At 43.8% G+C, this 23,569-nt stretch overlaps 1 protein-coding gene across 2 annotated transcripts; it reads right to left on the reverse strand.

Annotated features, from left to right (window-relative positions):
* Positions 1-2,267: 2,267 nt before the first annotated feature.
* On the reverse strand, positions 2,268-22,297 carry ctsba (cathepsin Ba). 2 transcript variants are annotated; one of them, XM_084007327.1, is made up of 11 exons: positions 22,153-22,297; positions 15,677-15,805; positions 15,495-15,580; positions 15,109-15,223; positions 5,497-5,612; positions 4,920-5,005; positions 4,692-4,838; positions 3,945-4,061; positions 3,626-3,754; positions 3,103-3,179; positions 2,268-2,940 (listed from the first exon to the last, which is right to left on the reverse strand). In XM_084007327.1, the coding sequence occupies exons 2-10, from the start codon at positions 15,797-15,799 to the stop codon at positions 3,106-3,108; spliced, it is 993 nt and encodes a 330-aa protein (XP_083863453.1). In that variant the 5' UTR covers positions 15,800-15,805; positions 22,153-22,297; the 3' UTR covers positions 2,268-2,940; positions 3,103-3,105. The 2 variants fall into 2 exon arrangements, with proteins under 2 accessions (XP_083863453.1, XP_083863452.1); XM_084007326.1 differs by having other exon boundaries at positions 3,098-3,179.
* Positions 22,298-23,569: the final 1,272 nt, after the last annotated feature.

Genomic DNA, 23,569 nt, shown 5'->3' on the forward strand with positions numbered 1-23,569 from the left:
AAGGTATTAGAGGTTAGTTTTACTGGATGTGCTATGTATAACTCTGTTTTGATTCACTGTACTTTCCCAATTGGACTGGAGTACCATAGGGCGGTCGCCTGTGGGCAGAGGGGCCGTGAGAGAATTTCCCTGCCCGAATGTAAAGATGGACACTGAAGTTGCTAAGAAGCTGCCTGACAGGGTTTTCGCTCTCACACTCCACAAAATTTAACTAATGATTATGCTTGAGATAAGCATAAACAGGAGGGAATGTTATAAGAATTTTGTATAACCTCATGTCTTAAAGTTTTCTTTGATCAGGTTACAGCTTTATGTGTTGAACTGTTTATTACTTTAGTATCCCCATTGCTAAACCAAATGTTATAAGAGACCTGGTAGTCATGTCTTGTTCTACATGAAGGTTAACTGTCAGTGACGCGTTATCTCCTGTGCCTTTAAAAGACTCAAGTCACAACAGTGATTGGAGCACTTCCTCTGTAGCATCCTCACACGTTGTTGCATTGTAACTGCTCCTCTTGTACAAGATTAAAGTCAGACGTCGACTTTACTTATGTCTCCGATCTCCTCCTTGGGTGAATTTATTCGTTTACAGGAAAATTCTTTTAACACCTAGTTTTGTGCAATGGGCCGCAGAACAGCAGTTCTGAGTTAGTTCAATCAACTCTGCGTATGTAAACTGAGTTACGCGCGTGCTGCCGACTCTACAAAGCCATCATCAATGGAGCTCCGATACTACGATTCACCATGGCAACCGGTAGAGAGTTATTAGATATTACTAAGTGTTTATGGAGAAAACAAGCTTATCCTAAAAAGCGGAACTGCATCACAGTAGAGATAGTATGCGTGGCAGACATTTACGGCCCGACTTAATGCGCATAACTGAATGAAACAGTCGATTGGTCTAAAGGTGATACCTCTTTATTTTCAACAGCACAGAGCGGTACTGTGGTGTAATGGTTAGCAACGCTGCCTACAGTGCAGGTGATGGAGGTTCGACTCCCTGGCTTCAGATGAAAATTAAGCATAAAAATATTACACGCGTAAAGCTGCTAGAACCACTTTTATTTCCATATCGATTAGGTAGACGAGGAAAGGACGGCAATTTTTTTCAGAGTTGGTTCAGATTCCGGAAAAAGGCGGAGACATGTAGGAGAAACTCAGGGTATGTTGAAGCGAGCCAGCGAGCAGGTTAGGTTCACAGAGTCAGTTACTATGGTAACTGACCAAAAAGGTTGAGTTACCTCTCTTTCTGGAACCGAAAACTCAGAGTATCCCTCTTCTCAGGGTTAACAAACTTCTGGAACGGGCCCCTGCTGTTCTGGAACTGAAAACTCAGAGTTGCCCATCTCAGAGTTGGTTGACTCAGAGTTCAGGGTTAGGTTCAGAGTTTGTTGAACCTGCTTTCTGGAACAGGCCCCTGGTTGGATAATGGGTAGACGCGTGTGTGTAAAACAAACCACGTATATTCTACTACGAAAGGGGAGTGTTTGTTTTTTGCCGACTAGGCGCAAATGGCAACACAAAAACATTTTTCCCCCTCCCAACATAACTTTAGGTGCGTTTTTGCACCCAAACGTTGTTTGCTGTTGATCTTAAAAGTAAAGTAAAACTAGTTGGTCTTGCTCGAAAAACATTGGCAATACTTAACACCCATTTCCCGTAAACAAGCCCTCCTTTTTGCATTAAAATTATAGTTGTAGCAGAAACCTACAATCTTTAGAATATTTTTGACTAACTTACCATGAGCCTTTCATTGATCACATCTTGACACACATTTTCTTGGTGAATCAATCCCATCAGATGAGCAAATCAGTTAGATAAAGTGCAAATAAGACTCCATCCATCCATCCATCCATCCATCGTCTACCGCTTATCCTGTATTCAGGGGGGGCTGGAGCCGATCCCAGCTATTGGGCGAAGGCCAGGTCGCCAGTCCATTGCAGGGGCAATTTAGAGTCATCAATTAACCTATCCCCATCCTGCATGTCTTTGGACTGTGGGAGGAAGCCAGAGAACCCGGAGAGAACATGTAAACTCCACACAGAAGGAACCCAGGGCCGACCCGGGAATCGCAGGAATCGAACCCAGGGCTGTCGTGGGAATCGAAGCCAGGACCCTCTCCCTGTGAGGCGACAGTGCTACCCACAACACCACCGTGCAGCCCCCTAGCTGGATTCGAAATTGGCGCCACCGTGCCTGACGTTCATGTGCATGCGCATTATAACCCTGAAACTCCAGCATGCGTATTCAAGAGTATCAACAGCAAATTGGGATTTTTTTTATTTTTATTTTTTTGTTTAAGTCAAAATACAATAGTTACATGCCCATGTTTTGATCGATACAGGCAGGCTATTAAAACATGCCATTATCGAACATTCTAAAAGACAATAAAAGTTAAATGTCTCATATCAGTCAAAATGGAAAAAAAAGAAAAAGAAAAAAAAAAACACTAACAGGCACCAATCACATCCTGACATTTTGGAGTGGCATTTGTGGCACAGAGAAATAAAGTTGCAAAAAGCAAAGTATTTCAATTGTCAGCTGTATTGCTCTAAAACATTCCACCAGTGCAGAAAGAAACTGACCACATGGGGGAACAAAAATACAATTCTACAGTAGTGACAATCCGCTACAAATCACCTGAGATCAAATTAAAATGTACCCACACCAAAAACATGTTTTTCCTGTGCAATCTAGATTTACAAGGAGGGGAGAAACAACACCTCCAATTAAACAATTCTGATTTGTGCTCAGGCATGAAGGTTGCTCTTGAGTTCTTTTTCTGTCTGCTATAAAAAAAAAGTAAAGCACATGGCATGTGTGCAAGGTGATCAGTGGGCTTCATCTAAAAAAAAAGAGACTAAAAGCTGTTAAGCATTCTAGAGCTGGCACGTAGAGTATGTCGCCCTCCAGTGATTATGTAACACCACAGCTCACAACCTGCAAGCGAGAAACAGTCAGTAAGGCACAGACTTCAAGATACATGCACACTTTTAAACTATTGAGGATTTTACAAAGACAATAACTTCACAGGCTTTAAATGGCCACTCTGAGGTTTGAGTTAACAAAAGTTTGTTTGAGGCCAATACTTTCTTACCGTACAATTTATTTGGGAATTCCGGCTACAATCTCAGACTCGATACCACAGTGATCTGATCCACGTAGGAACTTAAAGAATCCTGAAGACGAGAAACAGACCACAGAAAGAAAGAATTGGTTTGACATAACACCAGCAATTGCATGCTTTTTATAAAATGTGTTATCTCCATATTTTAAATGGCAGAACATTTGCCATGTTCAATTGTGTCTCATATTCAGAACAGCTGCTAGGTTTATACAGTACGAGGAAAACTGCATAGCAAAACATAGTGGAACTGTTGATTTGTTTTCTATGCAAATAGTGTCAGCTAAAATGTACTTGGGTATCCAAAGGTTATGTGACAGTGTCAGCATGTTGATTCAACAATGTGTTCAGCTAAGGCTGCAGTTTTTGTATTATACTGATGGGTTTCTAATATTCCATTACTTTCATACATGTTAATAGGGGGGCTACCATTTATAATGGAATGAGACTATCATTCTCTGAGTGTTAGTTAAAAGTAGTAAAATATGTATCTCTGCTCACCGTTATCGCCCCAATCAGTGTTCCAGGAGTTGGCACAGAGCCAGTACGGAACACCATCCTCCTCTCCCCAGCCCAGGATCTTGATGGCGTGGCCACCCACTGCAGTCCCAGATACATGCTGATACACACCTGGAGATGAGAAAATAAATCAATCAATCAACACAAGCAACACAATAGACAGGTCAGAGTTAAATTTCCAATTGCATGAGAGACTATCAGAAACAAAATTTGACCAAAATCTGCAGTCAGCAGGTGCACAAGGAGCCAGTGTTCTGTGTGTTTGTTATGTTTAACGTTTTTTCTGTTAATGCGTTCTTACCAGACTTGTACAGCACAAAGTCCTCGTAGACAGTAAAGGCTCCCTCTACTGGGCCATTCTTGTATATCTCACTCTGAATCTGTTCCTCATCCGACAGCACACTGTAAGACGTTTCACCTGCAACACACCTTGAGTTAGGATCGTGGGCTGCATGAGTGTGCACGTGTGTGTATGCGTGCATGCGCGTACGCAGCTGTGTTCATCAAGATTGGCTTATTTTTGGACATGCTGCTCGTGGCCAATACACAAGTGATTCATAGGGCATGACTGGATACATAGATAAATAGTTAATCTATATCAAAGATCTAACAAATATGTGTAAGCCAGTCAGTGTTATTAATCTACTACTAATGGGTATACATTTACAGTGTTGTCAGTTGATTCTAGATTTAATAATAGCTATTAATAAATAGGCTGATGAACTTTCTAATAACATTTTCGTATAAATGCATTATGGTTTAATATTTCAAGATAATAAATAAGGGTTAATTACTGTATTACTATTATTGCCATTATTAGTTTTTCACAATGCAATTTGTCACTGGTGCAACATTGAAACAACAGCCAAGGATTACAAACAGTTTTCCTGGAAAGTCACAGGGCCAGAGTGAAAAACGGTTCAAATGTTATTTTGTACACTACATAATGGTGAGTATGCCAAGACACAGATGTAATATGTATACAGTATACTTATCTATAATCCTTCCCGCACATTTATTTATGGAAGCATTTTTCTCCTCTTCTTACCAAAGTGCTTGTCCAATTTGTAGCTGGGTTTGTATCCAGGTTCACACTTGTAGAGGCACTGCGGTGTGTCACCACCCTCTCCAGAGCATGAGGGTCTGCTGCCATTCACATGGTGCTCACAGGGGGGGATGGTGTAGGGCCGACAACCTGTAGACAAAGAGTAACACACAATTGTGGACACCACACAGACACGTGTACCACTCTGGGAGTCTTGCTCACAAAACTCACCAATGTGGGAGTCATAGAGACCACCAGAGACCAGCCCCTCCTTGGTCCAGAAGTCCCAGGCAGCTGAAGGGTAGCCACCATTACATCTAAGATAAACCAAAGAATTTTATAATATTAGGGAGGCACCAACCCAACTGTTTTTTTCCTCTCAACCAATAAAGATTCTGAACCCTGCCTCTTCCAGTAGTACTGTATCTGCCGATACCAACAACTGATGTATTAATAGTGTCTGCTTGAAAGTGCAGTGTGGATCTCACTAGAATCCTCATTATGCAAGGCTATTTCATAAGATCAGTTATGCTATGGCGGATAGCTGATGTACTTAATATGGTTAGTTTTGACACAGACACTAACCCTGAATCGGTGCATTCCTATACATTATCAGACTTGTATCTTCTTATCAGATCATTCAGTGGAGAGCTTGTATTGTTGATTAATTAATTCTCTCCTCCCATCAAACACCACTAATTCAAATTGACTGACAACTGGATTATGGACCACATACAGTACTTCAGCAATGGGTACATTGAAGACAATATAAAAGGAGTGAAACTTTTCACACATTCATGCCTCTCACCCCATGCCACAGCTTTCACAGCAAGTCAGTAGATCCTCTGACGAGATCTCAGCGCTGACCTTGGCATTGCTGTGGATACATAAACGGTCTGAGATGGCCTCTGCAGCACCAAACGCCTGTGGGGAGAACAACCAAGCCATGTCACAGATGCAGAAATACTATTCAAGGGGAATTTTCTTTTTCTGAATTTGTGCAGGTTTAAGGATAGAAAGTGTGGTTTGCTGTTCAGATTGCAAAGCCAGTTTGTCATTTGAGGCTGTGTACATTGTAAATAAAATGGACTTGCCAAATTTTAGCATAGGCGTTTGTTTGACCCTTCAACACATTACTAACTGCATTCAAAGTTCACCATCATAAACACAATGCTCAAGCATAACATTAAGATTACCATGACATTTAATTATGACAAAGATCAATTTTGTCTTAATTGAATCGGTCATTTAATACCATCTGTAGATGCATTGTACATGTCAACATTAAAAAAAAATATACAAATACAAATTCTCCCATAATCAGGACATTGTAATTAGGGCCCGAGCGCCGACAACATCGGGCTGCGAAGCCCTATTGAAACTGAACAGATTATTATTATTAGGGCCCGAGCGCCGACAACGTCGGGCTGCAAAGCCCTATTGTTATTCAAATGTTTTTTTTTATTATTCTTTCACGCCTTCGCCCTGCGTTTTGGGGGCCTGAGCATGGAAAAAAACTAACCAAAATTGGAGTGTCCATAGGGCCTGGCAAAAAATTTGAGAATTTGGCGTCTTCGCATTCGGTCACGAAAAAGTTGCTCGCTAGCGCCACCTAGCGTGGAGATTCGCCAGCCCCGCCGCACCGTAACTCCGATTGACATGAAACTTTGCACACATGTGCAAACATGTCTCCTGTACAAAAAAATCCTCTTGGAGTACCAAAGTCCGCCTACCGAAATTTTCCGCCATCTTGGATTTTATGAAAAACAGGAAGTAGCGCATTTCTTGGACACCGTTGATCCGATTTGGACGAAATTTGGTACGCATACTCTTTAGACCTAGCTGGGGGGGGGGGGGGTGGTCCGAAAAGGAAAGGCCTTAAGGACAAAAAGTTGGTCAAAGATGCTCCAAAAGTCTAGGGGCGTGGCCACGCCGACGCCATGACTGCGCTACTATTTTCAACCTTCGCCATTGGCATTAAAGCGGTTATAACTTCACCGTTTCTTCACCGATCTGCTCCAAAATATTCATGCTTGTTAAGAGTCACGTCCTGAACACAACTGCACTGCAATTTTAACTGACAGGTAGAGCGCCACCTAATGGCGACATGAAATGTGACTGATTTTAGGCCCTTTTTCTGAGCAACAGCCCCCCCTCTAGGTTGAGCGTACATGCATGAAATATTTTTTCCTAGATAGCCCAAGTGGAGCTGTACAAAAAAGCCTCTTGGACCCACCGCCTCAAGTCATGATAAAGTAGGTAAAAAAAATGTTTTTAGCCAAGTGTGTAAATCAGCCCAGTTTCTCACTCAATCCTCACTCAGGACACATAGGGGGGAGAGACACAGGCGCACAGCAACCACCAGATGGAGTCAGAGATCTATCAGTGACACATGGAGAACTGTGAATCTCACATACAGCTGCAGTCTGCCTCACACCAGATCAACAGTCATGCCACTTTTAATTCCATTTTTTAAATTCCTCACATTTCAGCCTGGACACAGAGGGAGGAGGAGAGATGGCACACTTCACATGCACCACACACAGCTGTCAGTTGAACTCTGCCATAAACATCCAAACTATTATAACTTCAGTGTTTCTTCTCTGATCTGCTCCAAACTTTCCACACTTGATTAGAGTTCCTTCCTGAACACATCTGCACTTTGATATTCACTCACAGTCAGAGCGCCACCTACTGGCCACAGGAAATGTCATTGCTTTTGTGACTTTTTCCAAGTTAAAGCCACACCTGATTTTTTTTATAACTAATTCCTCTCATTTCAGCTTGCAAGGAGGACACAGGGGGAGGAGGAGAGGTCACACTAGGGGGAGGAGGAGAGATGTCAGGAAGGCACGAACATGTGTGTATGTGACAGACAGATGGCTTTGAATTCAATCGCTTGTGTCTAAACTTGCGCCACGAGGAGGTGGCCGCTGCACAGGTAGGCGGCTGCCGCACTGCCGTGTGAATGCAGGCACTCCACGACCGCACGTGAGAGACGGATGCCTTTCGGTGTCCATCGCTTGTGTCTCGACTTGCGCCAGGAGAGGCGGCCGCGCCAAGGGCAGCGTCCACGACACTGCCCTGTGACCGCAGGCACTCCACGACCGCATATGAGCGAGGGCCCGTCACGATACTGCTCGCAGTTTTAATTATTAGGGCCCGAGCGCCAACGACGTCGGGCAGCGAAGCCCTATTGAAACTGTATTGGTTTTTCTTCTTTTTCTTTCACAACTTCCGTTGCCATTTTGGAGGCCTTATCATATTCAGAAGTTGAAAAAAATGTTCATGCACATGGGGACTGGCGAAAATTGCGACATTTTAAAGGTCTCGTAATCAACCACAAAAAACTGTCTCTCTAGCGCCACCTAATGCGTTTTAGACCAAATGTCACACCGTAACTCCAATTGACACAAAAGTTTGCACACATGTGCAGGCAAGTGTGCTCTACAAAATTGCCATCGGGACTACTAAGGTCCGCCTACAAAAATTGTCCGCCATTTTGAATTTTCTGAAAAATAGGATTTTGCTAAGTTCTCCTAAACCGTAGATCCCATTCTCACCAAAATTGCTGTGGATCATCACTAGACCAATGTGATTGAGTCCTATCAAAGGCTTTGTAAAATATCATTGCGTTAAGAAGTTATTAACCAATGAACATCAAAAGGGGCGGGACTTTGGAAATCAATACACGTAACTCCATAACCTTTAACCCAATCATCACGAAACTTGCAGGATATGTTGCATATCTCACTGGAACATATCCTGAAAGTTTTATTAAAATCGACCACTCGGGGGCGCTACAGTAGATAAGCCATTTTATTAATTGAAAAGTTTGTATTTGAACGAACTCCTCCTACACCGTTGATCCGATTCCTACCAAACTTTGTGAGCCTGTTCTAGAGGCCTCGACGATTAAAAATCATCGAAAGGTCTTACATAAGTCCTACGGGAGCGCAATTACGGCGCCCTGAACATGGACGAATTTCATGCTTCGCCACAATACTCTAAACTGTTATAACTTCAGTGTCCATCGTCCGATCTGGTTCAAACTTCTCACGTTTGATGAGAGTCCCACCCTCAACACGTCTGCACTGCAATATTGACTCACAATCAGAGCGACACCTATTGGCGACATGAAATGTCATGTTTTTACACTGTATAAGGTCCAAGTGTCGTGGAACTTTGCACCCCAGTCGAGCGTGACGACTTCAATCATCTGTCACAGTGATGGACGGGACGATTCAGGCAAGGGACGACCGCCGACGTGGTGGTGGCCGGGGAAGACGCGTGGCGTGGCGGTGGCCGGGGACGACTCACGGCGTGGAGGTGGCCGGGGACGACCCGCGCCGTGGCGGTGGCCGGGGACGACAGGCGCCAGCCATGGCGGTGGCCGGTGACGACCCGCGCCGTGGCGGTGGCCGGATACGACCGGGGACGACTGGCAACGTGGCGGTGGCCGGGGACGACCCGTCCCGCGGCGGTGGCCAGGCCAGGCGGTCCGACACGTCAGGCGGTCGTAGCACTAACCGAGTTACATGCGAGGGCCCGTTATCACTGCTCGCAGTTTTAATTAGGGCCCGAGCGCCGACAACGTCGGGCTGCGAAGCCCTATTGAAACTGAACAGATTTTTTTTTTTTTAATTAGGGCCCGAGCGCCGACAACGTCGGGCTGCGAAGCCCTATTGAAACCTTACGGATTATTATTTTTCTTTTTACACCACTTCGTGTGCCATTTTGGAGGCTTTCTCATATTCAGAAGTTGAAAAAAATTTCTGTGCATATGGGGACTGGCGAAAAATTTGAGATTTTTGAGGTTTCGTGATTGGCCACAAACAACTGGCTCGCTAGCGCCACCTAACGCGTCGTAGCCCTGGCCCCCGCACACCGTAACTCCAATTGACACAAAATTTGGTACACATGTGCAGGCAAGTGTGCTCTACAAAAAAGCCTCTTGGAGTACTAAAGTCCGCCTACCGAAATTTTCCGCCATTTTGAATTTTGTGAAAAACACGTTTTTGATAATTTCTCCTAAACCGTAAATTCTATTCTCACCAAAATTGCTGTGTGTCATCAATAGACCGAGCTGATGAATGGAAATTAAGGGCTTTGTAAAATACCTCTGTATTCAGAAGATATTATCCAATGAACATCAGAGGGGCGGGGCTCTAGAAATCAATACACATAACTTCATAACCTTTACCCCAATCATAACGAAACTCGCAGGATATGTTGACATATCTCCCTGGAACATATCCTGAAAGTTTTATTAAAATTGACCACTCGGGGGCGCTACAGTAAATCAGCCATTTTGGGCCATTTAAGGCCATTTTAGCCAATTGTAGGTTTTGTATTTTAACGAACTCCTCTTACAGCGTTGATCCGATTCATGCCAAACTCGCTGAGACTGTTCTAGAGGCCTCAACGATGCAAAATCATCGAAAGGTCTTACAAAAGTCAAAGGGCGTGGCCGGGACGGCGTCCTGAACATGGACAAATTTCATGCTTCGACCACAAAAATCTAAACTGTTATAACTTCAATGTACATTGTCTGATATGATCAAAACTTCACATGTTTGTCAAGAGTACCACCCTGAACACATGAGCACTGCAATATTGACTCATATTCAGAGCGCCACCTACTGGCGATAGAAAGTTTTACATTTTATACTTCAGCGAGCTCTTCCTAGCAGCTTTATCAGATTCATCTCAAACTTGGTCATCATGTACTCAAGTCTTTAATGATGAAGAGTCATCAAAAGGTCTTGCATAGGTCAAAGGGCGTGGCCAGTGCGTGACGTTTTTGCCAGTGTACAGGAAGTCATTGTAACTTCATCATACAATGGCCAATCTGCTCGAAACTTGCAGGATATGTTGACATCTCTCCCTGGAACATATCCTGAAAGTTTTATCACAATTGACCACTCGGGGGCGCTACAATTAATCAGCCATTTTAGGCCATTTTTCCCATTTTACCAATTGTACGGATTGTATTTTAACGAACTCCTCTTACAGCGTTAATCCGATTGCTGCCAAACTCGCTGAGACTGTTCTAAAGGCCTCAACGATGCAAAATCATCGAAAGGTCTTACATAAGTCAAAGGGCTTGGCCAGTGCGTGACGTTTTTGCCAGTGTACAGGAAGTTGTTGTAACTTCAGGATACAATGTCCAATCTGCTCAAAACTTGACATGTTTGATAAGAGTCTCGCCCTGAACACGTATGCCCTGTAATATTGACCTTAGGTCAGAGCGCCACCTGATGGTACCTGGAAATATCATGTTTTTACACTTTTACGGCTCCTTTTAGGATATTGAACACCTTTAACTTAGACGTACCTGCATGAAACTTTGTATGTACATAGAACATGTAGAGATGTACAAAAAAGCCTATAGGACCCATGTCCTAAACCCAACAGGAAGTCAACCATTTTGCATTAAATGTGAAATTTTAAGCGATTTTTCGCCTCTTTCATGCAGTATATTTTAACGAACTCCTCCTAGACCGCTGATCCGATTCCTACCAAACTTTATGAGCCTGTTCTAGAGGCCTCAATGATTAAAGATCATCAAAAGGTCTTACATAAGTCAAAGGGCGTGACCAGGACGTCCCCACGAACGCAGACGAATTTCATGCTTCATAACACTCTAAACTGTTATAACTTCAATGTCCATTGTCCGATCTGGTTCAAACTTCTCTCATTTGATAAGAGTCCCAGCCTGAACGCGTCTGCACTGCAATATTGGCTCACAATCAGAGCGCCACCTAGTGGCGACATAAAATGTCATGTTTTTACACCCGTATAAGGTCCCAGTGTCGTGGGACTTTGCACCCCAGTCTAGCAGGACAACTTCAATCGTCTTATACGGTGATCGACGCGACGATACAGGCAAGGGACGACCGGCTGCGTGGCCATGGCCGGGGACAACGCGCGCCGTGGCGGGGGCCGGGGACGACCCGCGGCCTGGCGGTGGCCGGGGACGACAGGCGCCAGCCGTGGCGGTGGCCGGGGACGACCCACGCCGTGGCGGTGGCCGGGGACGACCGGGGACGACTGGCAACGTGGCGGTGGCCGGGGACGACCCGCCCCGTGGCGGTGGCCAGGCCAAGCGGTCCGACACGTCAGGCGGTCGTAGCACTAACCGAGTTACGTGCCATGCGAGGGCCCGTTATCACTGCTCGCAGTTTTAATTCTTTTTCTTATTTCGCAAGTTCGACGGCCTTTTTGGGGGCCTTATCATATTCAGAAGTTGAAAAAAATCTCTGTGCTCATGGGGACTGGCGAAAAATTTGACATTTTAAAGGTTTCATAGTTGGCCACAAAAAGGTGGCTCTCTAGCGCCACCTAACGTGTGTTAGGCCAGCCCCAGCACACCGTAGCTCTAATTGACACAAAATTCACCAAACATGTGCAGGCAAGTGTGCTCTACAAAAAAGCCTCTTGGAGTACTAAAGTCCGCCTACCGAAATTTTCCGCCATTTTGAATTTTGTGAAAAACATGTTTTTGCTAATTTCTCCTAAACCGTAGATCCGATTCTCACCAAATTTGCTGTGCGTCATCATTAGACCAAGTTGGGCAAGTGCCATCAAAAGCTTTGTAAAATGTCGTTGCGTTCAGAAGTTATTAGCCAATGAACATCAGAGGGGCGGGGCTCTAGAAATCAATAGACATAACTCCACAATATTTAACCCAATCATCACGAAACTTGCAGGATATATTGACATATGTCCCTGGAACATATCCTGAAAGTTTTATTAAAATTGACCACTCGGGGGCGCTACAGTAAATTAGCCATTTTTCAATTGAAAGGTTTGTATTTTAACGAACTCCTCCTACACCATTGATCCGATTCCTACCAAACTTTGTGAGCCTGTTCTAGAGGCCTCGACGATTAAAAATCATCGAAAGGTCTTACATAAGTCCTACGGGAGCACAATTACGGCGCCCTGAACATGGACGAATTTCATGCTTCGCCACAATACTCTAAACTGTTATAACTTCAGTGTCCATTGTCCGATCTGGTTCAAACTTCTCACATTTGATGAGCGTCCCATCTTGAACGCGTCTGCACTAGAATTTTGACTGAAAATCAGAGCGCCACCTAATGGCGACATGAAATGTCATGTTTTTACACTTGTATAAGATCCCAGTGTCCTGGATCTTTGCACCCCAGTCGAGCATGATGACTTCAATCATCTGACACAGTGATGGACAGGACGATTCAGGCAAGCGACGACCGGCGCCGTGGCGGTGGCCTGGGACGACGTGACGCGCACCGTGGCGGTTGCCGGGGACAACCCGCGGCATGGCGGTGGCCGGGGACGACAGGCGCCAGTCGTGGCGGTGGCCGGTGACGACCCGCGCCGTAGCGGTGGCCGGGGACGACTGGCAACGTGGCGGTGGCCGGGGACGACCCGCCCCGTGGCGGTGGCCAGGCCAGGCGGTCCGACACGTCAGGCGGTCGTAGCACTAACCGAGTTACGTGCCATGCGAGGGCCCGTTATCACTGCTTGCAGTTTTAATTAGGGCCCGAGCGCCGACAACGTCGGGCTGCGAAGCCCTATTGAAATGCGAATGTTTTTTCTTCTTTTTATTATTTCGCAAGTTCGACGGCCTTTTTGGGGGCCTTAGCATCAAAATTAGCTTAAAAGAATTGGTATGCACATGGGGACTGGCGAAAAATTTGATATTTTAAAGGTTTCATAGTCGGCCACAAAAAGGTGGCTCTCTAGCGCCACCTTACGCGTGTTAGGCCAGCCCTAGCACACCGTAACTCTAATTGACACAAAATTCGCCACACATGTGCAGGCAAGTGTGCTCTACAAAAAAGCCTCTTGGAGTACTAAAGTCCGCCTACCGAAATTTTCCGCCATTTTGAATTTTGTGAAAAACACGTTTTTGCTAATTCCTCCTAAACCGTAGATCGGATTCTCACCAAATTTGCTGTGCGTCATCATTAGACCAAGCTGGTCAAGTCAAGTCCCATCAAAAGCTTTGTAAAATGTCGTTGCATTCAGTAGCCAATGAATGTCAGAGGGGCGGGGCTCTAGAAATCAATACACATAACTCCACAATATTTAACCCAATCATCATGAAACTTGCAGGATATGTTGAGATATCTGCCTGGAACATATCCCGAAAGTTTTATTAAAATTGACCACTCGGGGGCGCTACAGTAAATCAGCCATTTTTCAATTGTAAGGTTTGTATTTTAACTAACTCCTCCTACACCGTTGATACGATTCCTACCAAACTTTGTGAGCCTGTTCTAGAGGCCGATTAAAAATCATCAAACGGTCTTACATAAGTCAAAGGGCGTGGCCGGGACGGCGTCCTGAACATGGACGAAATTCATGCTTCGCCACAATACTCTAAACTGTTATAACTTCGGTGTCCATCGTCCGATCTGGTTCAAACTTCTCAAGTTTGATGAGAGTCCCATCCTGAACACGTCTGCACTGCAATATTGACTCACAATCAGAGCGCCACCTATTGGCGACATAAAATGTCATGTTTTTACACCCGTATAAGGTCCCAGTGTCGTGGAACTTTGCACCCCAGTCGAGCATGAAAACTTCACTCATCTGACACAGTGATGGACGGGACGATTCAGGCAAGGGACGACCAGTGGCGTGGCGATGGCCGGGGACGACCCGCGCCGTGGCGGTGGCCGGGGACGACAGACGGCAGCCGTGGCGGTGGCTGGGGACGACCCGCGCCGTGGCGGTGGCCGGGGACGACAGACGGCAGCCGTGGCGGTGGCTGGGGACGACCCGCGCCGTGGCGGTGGCCGGGGACGACAGACGCCAGCCGTGGCGGTGGCCGGGGACGACCCGCGCCGTGGCGGTGGCCGGGGACGACAGACGCCAGCCGTGGCGGTGGCCGGGGAAGACCCGTGCCGTGGCGGTGGCCGGGAACGACCGGGGACGACTGGCAACATGGCGGTGGCCGGGGACGACCCGCCCCGTGGCGGTGGCCAGGCCAGGCGGTCCGACACGTCAGGCGGCCATAGCACTAACCGAGTTACGTGCCATGCGAGGGCCCGTTATCACTGCTCGCAGTTTTAATTATACATAAGAACACTATACAAGAAAGCTGGCATCCTTATGAAAAAATTCACATCAAGTTGAAATCAATAACCCCCACATCCACCAATCTCATTCGTCTTTACAAATTCTGTGAAAAAAGCAACAAGTACTCGCCAATCAGAGTCAGAGGAGGGTATGTCTTTCACAGAATGCGCTTCAAAATGCTTCAACATTTCCTCAAAACATATTTTGTACATTTATTGCTATTGCTACTGTGTCATGAGTTAAGCTACCACATGCCTAAGGTTGCCAATCTTTTCCTTAAAAGAACAATCCACAACCCCAGTTAAATGTGGCCGCATCTTTTAGAGCAGCAAGTTTTTCATCTCACCCAGCAGGATCCACAGGAGCCCTGGTCCCTGATCTCCTTCAGAGTGGGGCAGTTGGGCCACTGCTCTCTGGAGTCAAAGTTTTTAGGCAGCTTCAGGTCTGCAGCATACTGAACCCTGCAGAGGAAAAACTATTATATTATATTATACTATTATAAAATCAAGTATTATTGTGCGCTAATATAGCTAACAAATTACAACTTCAGCGTAAGCATACTTGATGTACTTTTCCCATTTTGCAGTGGGGTGCAGAATTTTGATCGATGACACTGAAACAATTGCTTGTTTTACTACATACAAATGTACGTGTTGCACTTATAAAAGACATGCATGCATAATTGAATACTAATTTGAAGTTCATCTTCTGTGATTCACAGGCGAGACTCACATGACTGGCAGTTTAGGTCCATTCAGCATTGTACCACAGAGCCTCTTGACGTAACTGAAGTCGACATTATGAAAGTTGTGACCAGCCTGCAAGAGAGGAGGGAGATTTAGTCAAATACATCTGCTTCCAAAAAAAAAAAAAAAAGGAAACTTAACAAGTAAAACTAAAAAAGTAAAACTCACCTTCCAAGTAGTGTTGAACTTATTGATATAGTTGACCATCTCACTGGACAGTGGTTGAAGGCGGGGTCTGGCCTGGCTCACCGACAAGCTGGCAGCCAAAAACAGGAAGGCTGCATGCCACATTTTTGCCTTAAAAATAAAATGTAGGACAACTTTATTCGTTATTCACATTACAAATTGTACTGGAGCTCTGCTTACTTCTTTGCATAAATTCTGATAAGATAACTTAACAATGACTATGTTACCCTAAAGCTAAGAAACACTGACAGTCAATTCCATGCAAAACTTTTTTTTTTAATTTTCCTTAAAACAAGAGGTGCTATGAATGAGATTGGGAGCATTTCTATCGACTGTTAATGGCTTTCAACATGGCGATGGTCAAGCCTGCGCCTCACAGCTTACAGTATGGTACAGTGTAAATTTAAGCTAGAGTGCTGACAGAGCAAACTTTGTTTACCAGAGGGGGAAACGGAGGGTACATACTAACCCTTAACCCCAAGTGACTGTACATAATGTAGTCTAAGTCGGAAATCTTGCTTAAAAACCAAGAAAATAGGGGGGGGGAGCGCTACATCACTAAGATAATTGAGCAGTTTATGTAAACTTTATTGTGGAGAAAGTCTATCACTTGTAAAATCAATACAAGCCCGGGACAACGCTTGAACACACATACACTTCTGAAACTTGAGCCCTGATAAAAAAATAAAACATTCACAGCTGACTAGACATTGTCTCTCTGGTTATCCTCAGTCATGCTCATCATAGACCTCTTCAGGGGCAGAACACACTGCATCAGCAGGTACAAAAGTACAATGGGGGGGGCTGGCTGTCGCCCTGCGTGGTTGACCCCGCCATCGGTGTGTGAATGTGTGCATGAATGGGTGAATGTCAGTCAACACTGTAAAGCGCTTTGGATAAAAGTGCTATATAAATGAGGACCATTTACAATAAACTGTTCTGAGAGTTCTAGCAATACAGTTAGTTATATCTACATGATTTTTCAATACTAGATGGACTGGGTTTCAGTTCCCCCCTAAAAAAGTACAAGGAATAATACATCCTCCACATAGTTAATGCTGCAGAAAACAACCCCCCACAAACACATTTTAGTTTAAATTTAGTTTTTAGATAAAAGCATGTCTCCAATGATGCAAGTTTGTTCTCAAACGGTACACATGAGATCACATTAACTCCAGACAAGAAGCCATTAGAGATCATAATGTAGCCTATTAAATAGAGGCATATTATAATATATGACTAGTGGTGAATAGTTGATCTAAACAATGATTATGAGAAGTGTTTGTATGTTTGTATGAACTGAAGGTGTCAGCACTGAGGCAGGAGAGGTAACTGCTGCACACTGGAAGTGTTTGTTGTCATGGATGAGGTGATGGAGCAAAGACCTGAGGGGTATTCCATCAAACTCGCTAAGCGCAAAGCCGGGCTAATTTCTATAAGCATCGCTACCTTTAGTGAGAGTTGCGTTCCTTCAACGTGACTTGAGGCACTCTCCGCTAAGTAACCATGGGAATTTATCTGACCAAACTAGCCTGCTCCGGGGCAGGCTTACCATCAGGCTTACTTGAGCGGGGTTTCAGAGAAGTCCTTCTGTCAGAAACAACTGTACCAGCAGAAGGTTCCGCCAAGCCTAGTCCTCGTGATTTTGTCACGTGAAAGACCAATAATGACCAAAATTACATATATGAAGTACAAACAGACTATACTTTCATCAAGTGTCTAAGAATACATGCTTGCAATTAAAAAAATATGAATACATCGTTTATTTCCTGAACACCGACTGGCCATATTATTATCTAAATACGTATTTCACATGTTGCTCATCCCCCAGTTAGGTGAGTGGTGATGCACCTGCCCCCAAACGTGGGCAGCCCGGGTTCACAACCCAGTGAGTACGTCTCATATTTATTTATTTTTTGCTTGCATAACTGTCTTTAGATCAGAGAATTAGACCAACATTTTACTTTAACTATGATACATGTCATACAATTTCCCCAGAACCCAAATATAACTTGCAAAAACATGATAGGCATAAAGATGTTATTATTAATAGCATGTTATAGATGTGTTCATTGAATTGTTGAGATAAATGTGTTGGTCAATGTAGATGCATTTAAAGAATGAAATTTCAAAAACTTCCATAGTCGGGAAATGAACCCTGGCCGGCCGCATGCGAAGCCGGCCCGTTACCTCTACACTATCCTCACGTTCAGGAAAGCCTTGTCAGTATTATATTCGAACATGTTAATCTTGACGGTGCTTATGCATTTAATCGCTCGGCAATTCTTGCCCAAGCAGCCTCGCGATTTTTATTTATCACTACAGTATTCCCTTTTTTGGTTATGATGGATTTGTACTCCTCGTACAGTTCCATCAATAATTTTTGCTCTGGTCTTTTCGGCCATTTCCTCGATGATTCGACATTCTGGCTTAACGTTAACCTGGCTTGAATTAGCCTTAACAAGGCACGGCTGAAATGCGTTAATGGAATGGGTTTAGCCGCAAGTGGAAGTTGGCGTTAGTTCTAACCAGGCTTAACCAGGTAAGCGCCGCCTTAATTAGCGAGTTTGGTGGAATACCCCTCTGCTATTACCCCACTATACCCCATCTCCTCAGCCATGATGCCATCCACTGCAGCAGGGTCTCTCCTCCAGAGCAGGAGGGAAATAGATCTGCAGGCCTAAAACACGAGTCAACAATAATATATATTCAGATATTTATTATTTAGATTTGTACAGAACATCTGATATAAATCGTAAAACATTTAACAGGAAACATTCGACTGTAACAGCTTATACTCTGTGGCATTACTTATAAACTGCTCTACTGATAAACAAAAATAAAACCTCAACAATAATCATGTTCCTGCAACACAGGGATCTGGACATTTGGAGCAGACACTGCAGCTACAAGCCTCTGAGGATGTCCCAGGACTGCTGGAGCCTCTGAGGATGTCCCAGGACTGCTGGAGTTTCTGAGGATGTCCCAGGACTGCTGGAGTGGCTCATTGGCTTCGTCGCTGTCATCCCCATCACCACCGTGGAACTATGGACATGGAACCCATCTATGCTCCCCTAGTGAGCAGTGGACGAGGTTCTCCTTGGAACGACTTGAAAGAAGGAGGTCCTTCCTTAAATCCCCTTCCCCAAAGTAGAGGCCCAGCAGGGGAACAGGGATTGACCTGCAGTGCGCCCCTCTGGCACCAACCTGTAACAGAAAACATAATATATTTCATTTATTCTGAATGTTTTCCTATTCATTTGTTGATACAGTACAGATAACAGTACTTATTAATTCTTATCGTACACATATTGCAACCTGTGTATATATAACATGGATCATTTGTCTAATAAATGATTCACTAATAGGCCACTACTTGTTTTTTTATCCCACCAAACTCATATATGGTATTATTAAAACGACTTATATTAGCCTACATGTCTGTTGATTTTGTTTATGCATGCATATGCCTGTCTATTGATGATCAAATGATAAAGGCAGTGGCACCGCCAGCCGGAATCCTGTACGCACTGTGCGTACTTTTTTTGAAGGTGAAAAAAAATAAATAATAAATCACACAGTGACCTGGAGAGAGGCAGCCGCATTTGAGAGGACGATCGCGCGTTTTTGCGCAATTGCGCATAGCGTGTGTTGGCCCCTCTCCACTACACAATACAACTCGGCTCTAGTCTCGTCACCTCTCTGCTGCTGAGCACTGTGGGCCGAGCCGATGCATGTCTCTCTCCCCGGGACGGGAGAGTTATCATAACCGTACTGTGCGTGTGTGTCCAAGCGTGTGTTGGTGTTTAGGGCGGGGATGGAGGGCACAAAAAAAATATTTGCACCGGGGCCTATCACCATGATATACGCTACTGATTTCACTGATACTTAAAACATTAGTTTTTGTCTTAAAAAAGTATTTTTCCATTTGTTGTTGTATTTGCCGTTTCTGTGCGTACATTGAAATTGAATCCTGGCGGCGCCACTGGATAAAGGTACTTATTTAAACCAGATAAGTCATATTACTTACTTCAGAGGGATGTAGTACCTCCTCCGACGGGCCGATTGCCTCCGTCATCTCCACGGTGAAAGTGCTGGTCTTCCGTGGTCAGTGGTAGAATATGATCCATGAGCGGAGGATTAATGATCGATAAAAGCTGCTTAATAGTCGCGACTCAGGTAAGAGGATGAAAGAGGGAAAGCGTGGGAGCGTGCATATATAATAAACTGTAGAAAACATTTGACAATGGTAATTTGACTTAAAATTATTTAGAAATATTTAGGTAATAATAATCATGCTTTATATTTTGATAAGTAATTTCCATTAAACGGGATCTAGAACCGCTAACGTAATCGATTCAGATACGGGAGAGAAGATGAGGACAAGCTGTCAATAAAGTTAAAAAACAAAAATAAATGTAGTATGAGATGTGTATACTTCCATGTGAACAGTCTGAGGGTAACAGCATACTCAAACGTTCATTTAGTAGGCAGTACATACATGTTGAGTATGTAGTAGGCAGTACGTTCAGAGTGCAGAAGTACGTTAGTATCTGATTCAAGACTTCAGACCAAAGCATGGATTAGACTAGATTTACTTTAGCCCCGCCCACTGACTTTGATGGGCGAGTTTGACAAAATAAATTCATGAAGCACTGCAATACAGGACCATGAAATAATTAGTTAAATAGTGAAATAATTATATGTGTATTTTTAAATTAAATGAATTGGTATTTTAATGAATTAATGACACATTTAATTCCAATTTTAATTAATAAATGACACATTTAATTAATCAATGACACATTTAATTAATTCTTTAGTGGTGTATTTAATTATGGCACTTTTAGTCCTCCATACCTGGGAGTGCTCAAAGTTGACAAGAAAAGTGTGTGTTCCATTATTACAGAAGTGGTTCAACTGCACACAAAAAATTACTTGGATGTGATTTGGGGGAAGTGAACCTTCAGTCTGCTGACTAGGATGCTGGTTTTCAGTCTCATGTCAGTTACTTTCAACACAGTTATCGCAGCAGGACTCACAAAGGCTATATTAAATTGCTGAGTCACAGTGGAGGGCTGTGAGGTCTTTCTTCAGCACTACTCTTGCATTACCAATACGTCAATATTCTCTGAAATGAACCCTTTTAGCTTGATGCTGACAAGAGATTTAAAAAAAAAAAAAAAGGCAAAGGGGTTGTGAAATCCCAATGTGGGCGTTCTAGAATCAAGACAGAAATGGGTGGGTCAGCACCAAAACCACAGAGACAACTCATTTAAGTTCTTCATCACAGCATTAGGATGAGTTCAGCTCAATGAAACATTCAAACATGTTTTTCCACACCTACACTAAACAAGACAACGCTGATCAGAAGTTAAAACTAGAGGATCAAGTTTTAAATAGTACCCTGTAGGTGGGACAAATCAATAGTATGCATTGTTCCTTTTCATGTCATACAATTAATCTCTATGTCTGCAGGACAACTTGAAGAAGGGCCAAGATACTGCACTTGTACAGAATGTCTTAAACATGAGAAGTACCTGCACATATAGATCAACAAATCGGCAGACGGTCTGATAAATCTTTAATTCATCACTATAAATATGGTTTGCTTGATCTTTGTTTGTCTACTGAACAGATGCAGCTCATTTCCTCCTTCCCGTCACAAAGCTGATGGGCCTGCTGACAGTTAGGGAGTCTGATGCTTGACTTACCAAGTAGTTTATAAATGTCCATGTCAGCTTTGCTTGTGGTTGCAAATGTCCATGTTTTCCCATGTATCCCCCCCTGAAGTTTTGCATCTTGGGTAAAGTATGTGGTCTTTTAAACAAAGACCAATCTATTCCAGTTAATTCAGCTTTATTTCACCTCCCTGCCCTGATCATTTGCTGTATCACAGACATGTTTCTGACTCTGTACATAAGTCTGAAGTATTTGTGTCTCGTTAAAGCGGGGACACATTGGTCGCCTGCAGCTCTCATACACAACTAGTTTCACTTCCATTTTTCCTGTTAGGGTTCCGTGTCATTTTTACTGCAGGTTGTAAAGTTTTCCTTCTTTCATCTGATATTTTATAATTTTATTTTAAATATTGTATTTTTATAATTGGTATGTGTTCTAATGATTAATGACTAATAAGCCTCACCTGAAAAGAAATGCTTATCACCTGTGACCATGACGCCTAAAGTGGGTCAGGCAGTCAAAAAAAGCGACAACCACCATATGAGCTGTAAAAACAAAACGGACTTAAACTGATGTTCGTATGAAATTAGTTAGTCAGTCCAACAAACCAAATCAACTGAAAAATTCCTTTAACGTCCTCTTCGCTAGTTGAGAAGACAACGGATTTTAGCTATGTTAGCCGTTAACTGCTAACTCGTTGTGTGAACAATCTTTGACTTAACTGGCCTGACCGACTAACCGAGGACAAAAAAAAGCAAAAACAATAAATCACTTACCTGTAGCTCGTATGTCAGCTGTAGGTTTGGACTCTAAATCTTCAGCTCCAGGCGTCCCCTCTCCAGCACCCAGTAGGTCCGTCACTGGTCAACAACAATCAAACTGAGATTGTGAAACGTCCTCCCATTCGTTTATGCATAAGAGCACGTGAGCCGGTCACATGGACGGCGTTCATGTGACCTGGGAACGGTACCAAACAGTCGTCATCACACCACACTTCCGTTCCGATCTGTGGGTGTCTTTGGATTTGTAAGATCAGCAATGTTTTCTTTACCGACGTACAATGATGATACAAATCTAATCGCAAAACACACACACACACACACACACACACACATATACGAGTGAGTTTCAGCCACCGGGATGCCGTAGACGTGCACTACTTCAATCTGATCGATAGGTGGTGCTGAAACTCACCCTCTCTCGATGCTCAAATACATTCTGTGAGAGATATTGAAAAGAAAATGTTTTGATATTTATTTCGTGAAATCGATGTATTTATTCTCATATACTTTACTATTATGTTTTTGGGCTGCACGGTGGTGTAGTGGGTAGCACACCTCACAGCAAGAGGGTCCCGGGTTCGATTCCCAGGTCGGGTCAGGTTCCTTCTGTGTGGAGTTTGCATGTTCTCCCCGTGTAAGCGTGGGTTCTCTCCAGGTTCTCCGGCTTCCTCCCACAGTCCAAAGACATGCATGGTGGGGATAGGTTAATTGATGACTCTAAATTGCCTGTAGGTGTGAATGTGAGTGTGCATGGTTGTTTGTCTCTACATGTTGGCCCTGCAATGGACTGGCGTCCTTTCCAGGGTGTACCCCGCCTTCGACCTCTGATATAATGGTGTATTTTAATGTCTGTATTGCTGTTTTGTCTTGCTCTCATAACACAACACAACACAACAATGATTCTGAAGAGTAAGTGCTGACTTGAGAGTAATGGAAATTTATAAAGATTCACTTTGCATCTCTCACTGTCTGAGGTGCTAAAAAAAATGCTACCCAAATTAGGACTCAGTACTTTGGGTAATTGGAATTATTTGTGTACTTGTGGTTAAGTTTTATTTAGACGGTGAGGGATGCAAAGAGAATCTTTATAAATATATTTCCCATACTGTCAGTCAGTGGTCACATGTGTATTTGTGTGGGTTGGACGTCTTTATGTGGATTTTAGTTTATCTGTGACTTTTATTTCTAATTTGATTATTTTGAGATGTGACTTGATTGATGACAAGTTTGGTTGTTTTTTGGTGTTAAAGCTGTATCATGCTGTGGTTCACTGACCACAGAGAACATACTGATCACCCAGCTGCTTTCTCTTCCTTTTATGAGTCTGTCATCTGACTTTCAGAATGATGAGATGGGGGAAAATAATGTGAGCACAGCACGCCCACATTAATCACTGTTTTGCCAAGAAAGT

The sequence above is a fragment of the Eutrigla gurnardus genome (assembly GCF_963514095.1).
Source record: "Eutrigla gurnardus genome assembly, chromosome: 1".
In the NCBI taxonomy this organism is placed as follows: Eukaryota; Metazoa; Chordata; class Actinopteri; order Perciformes; family Triglidae; genus Eutrigla; species Eutrigla gurnardus.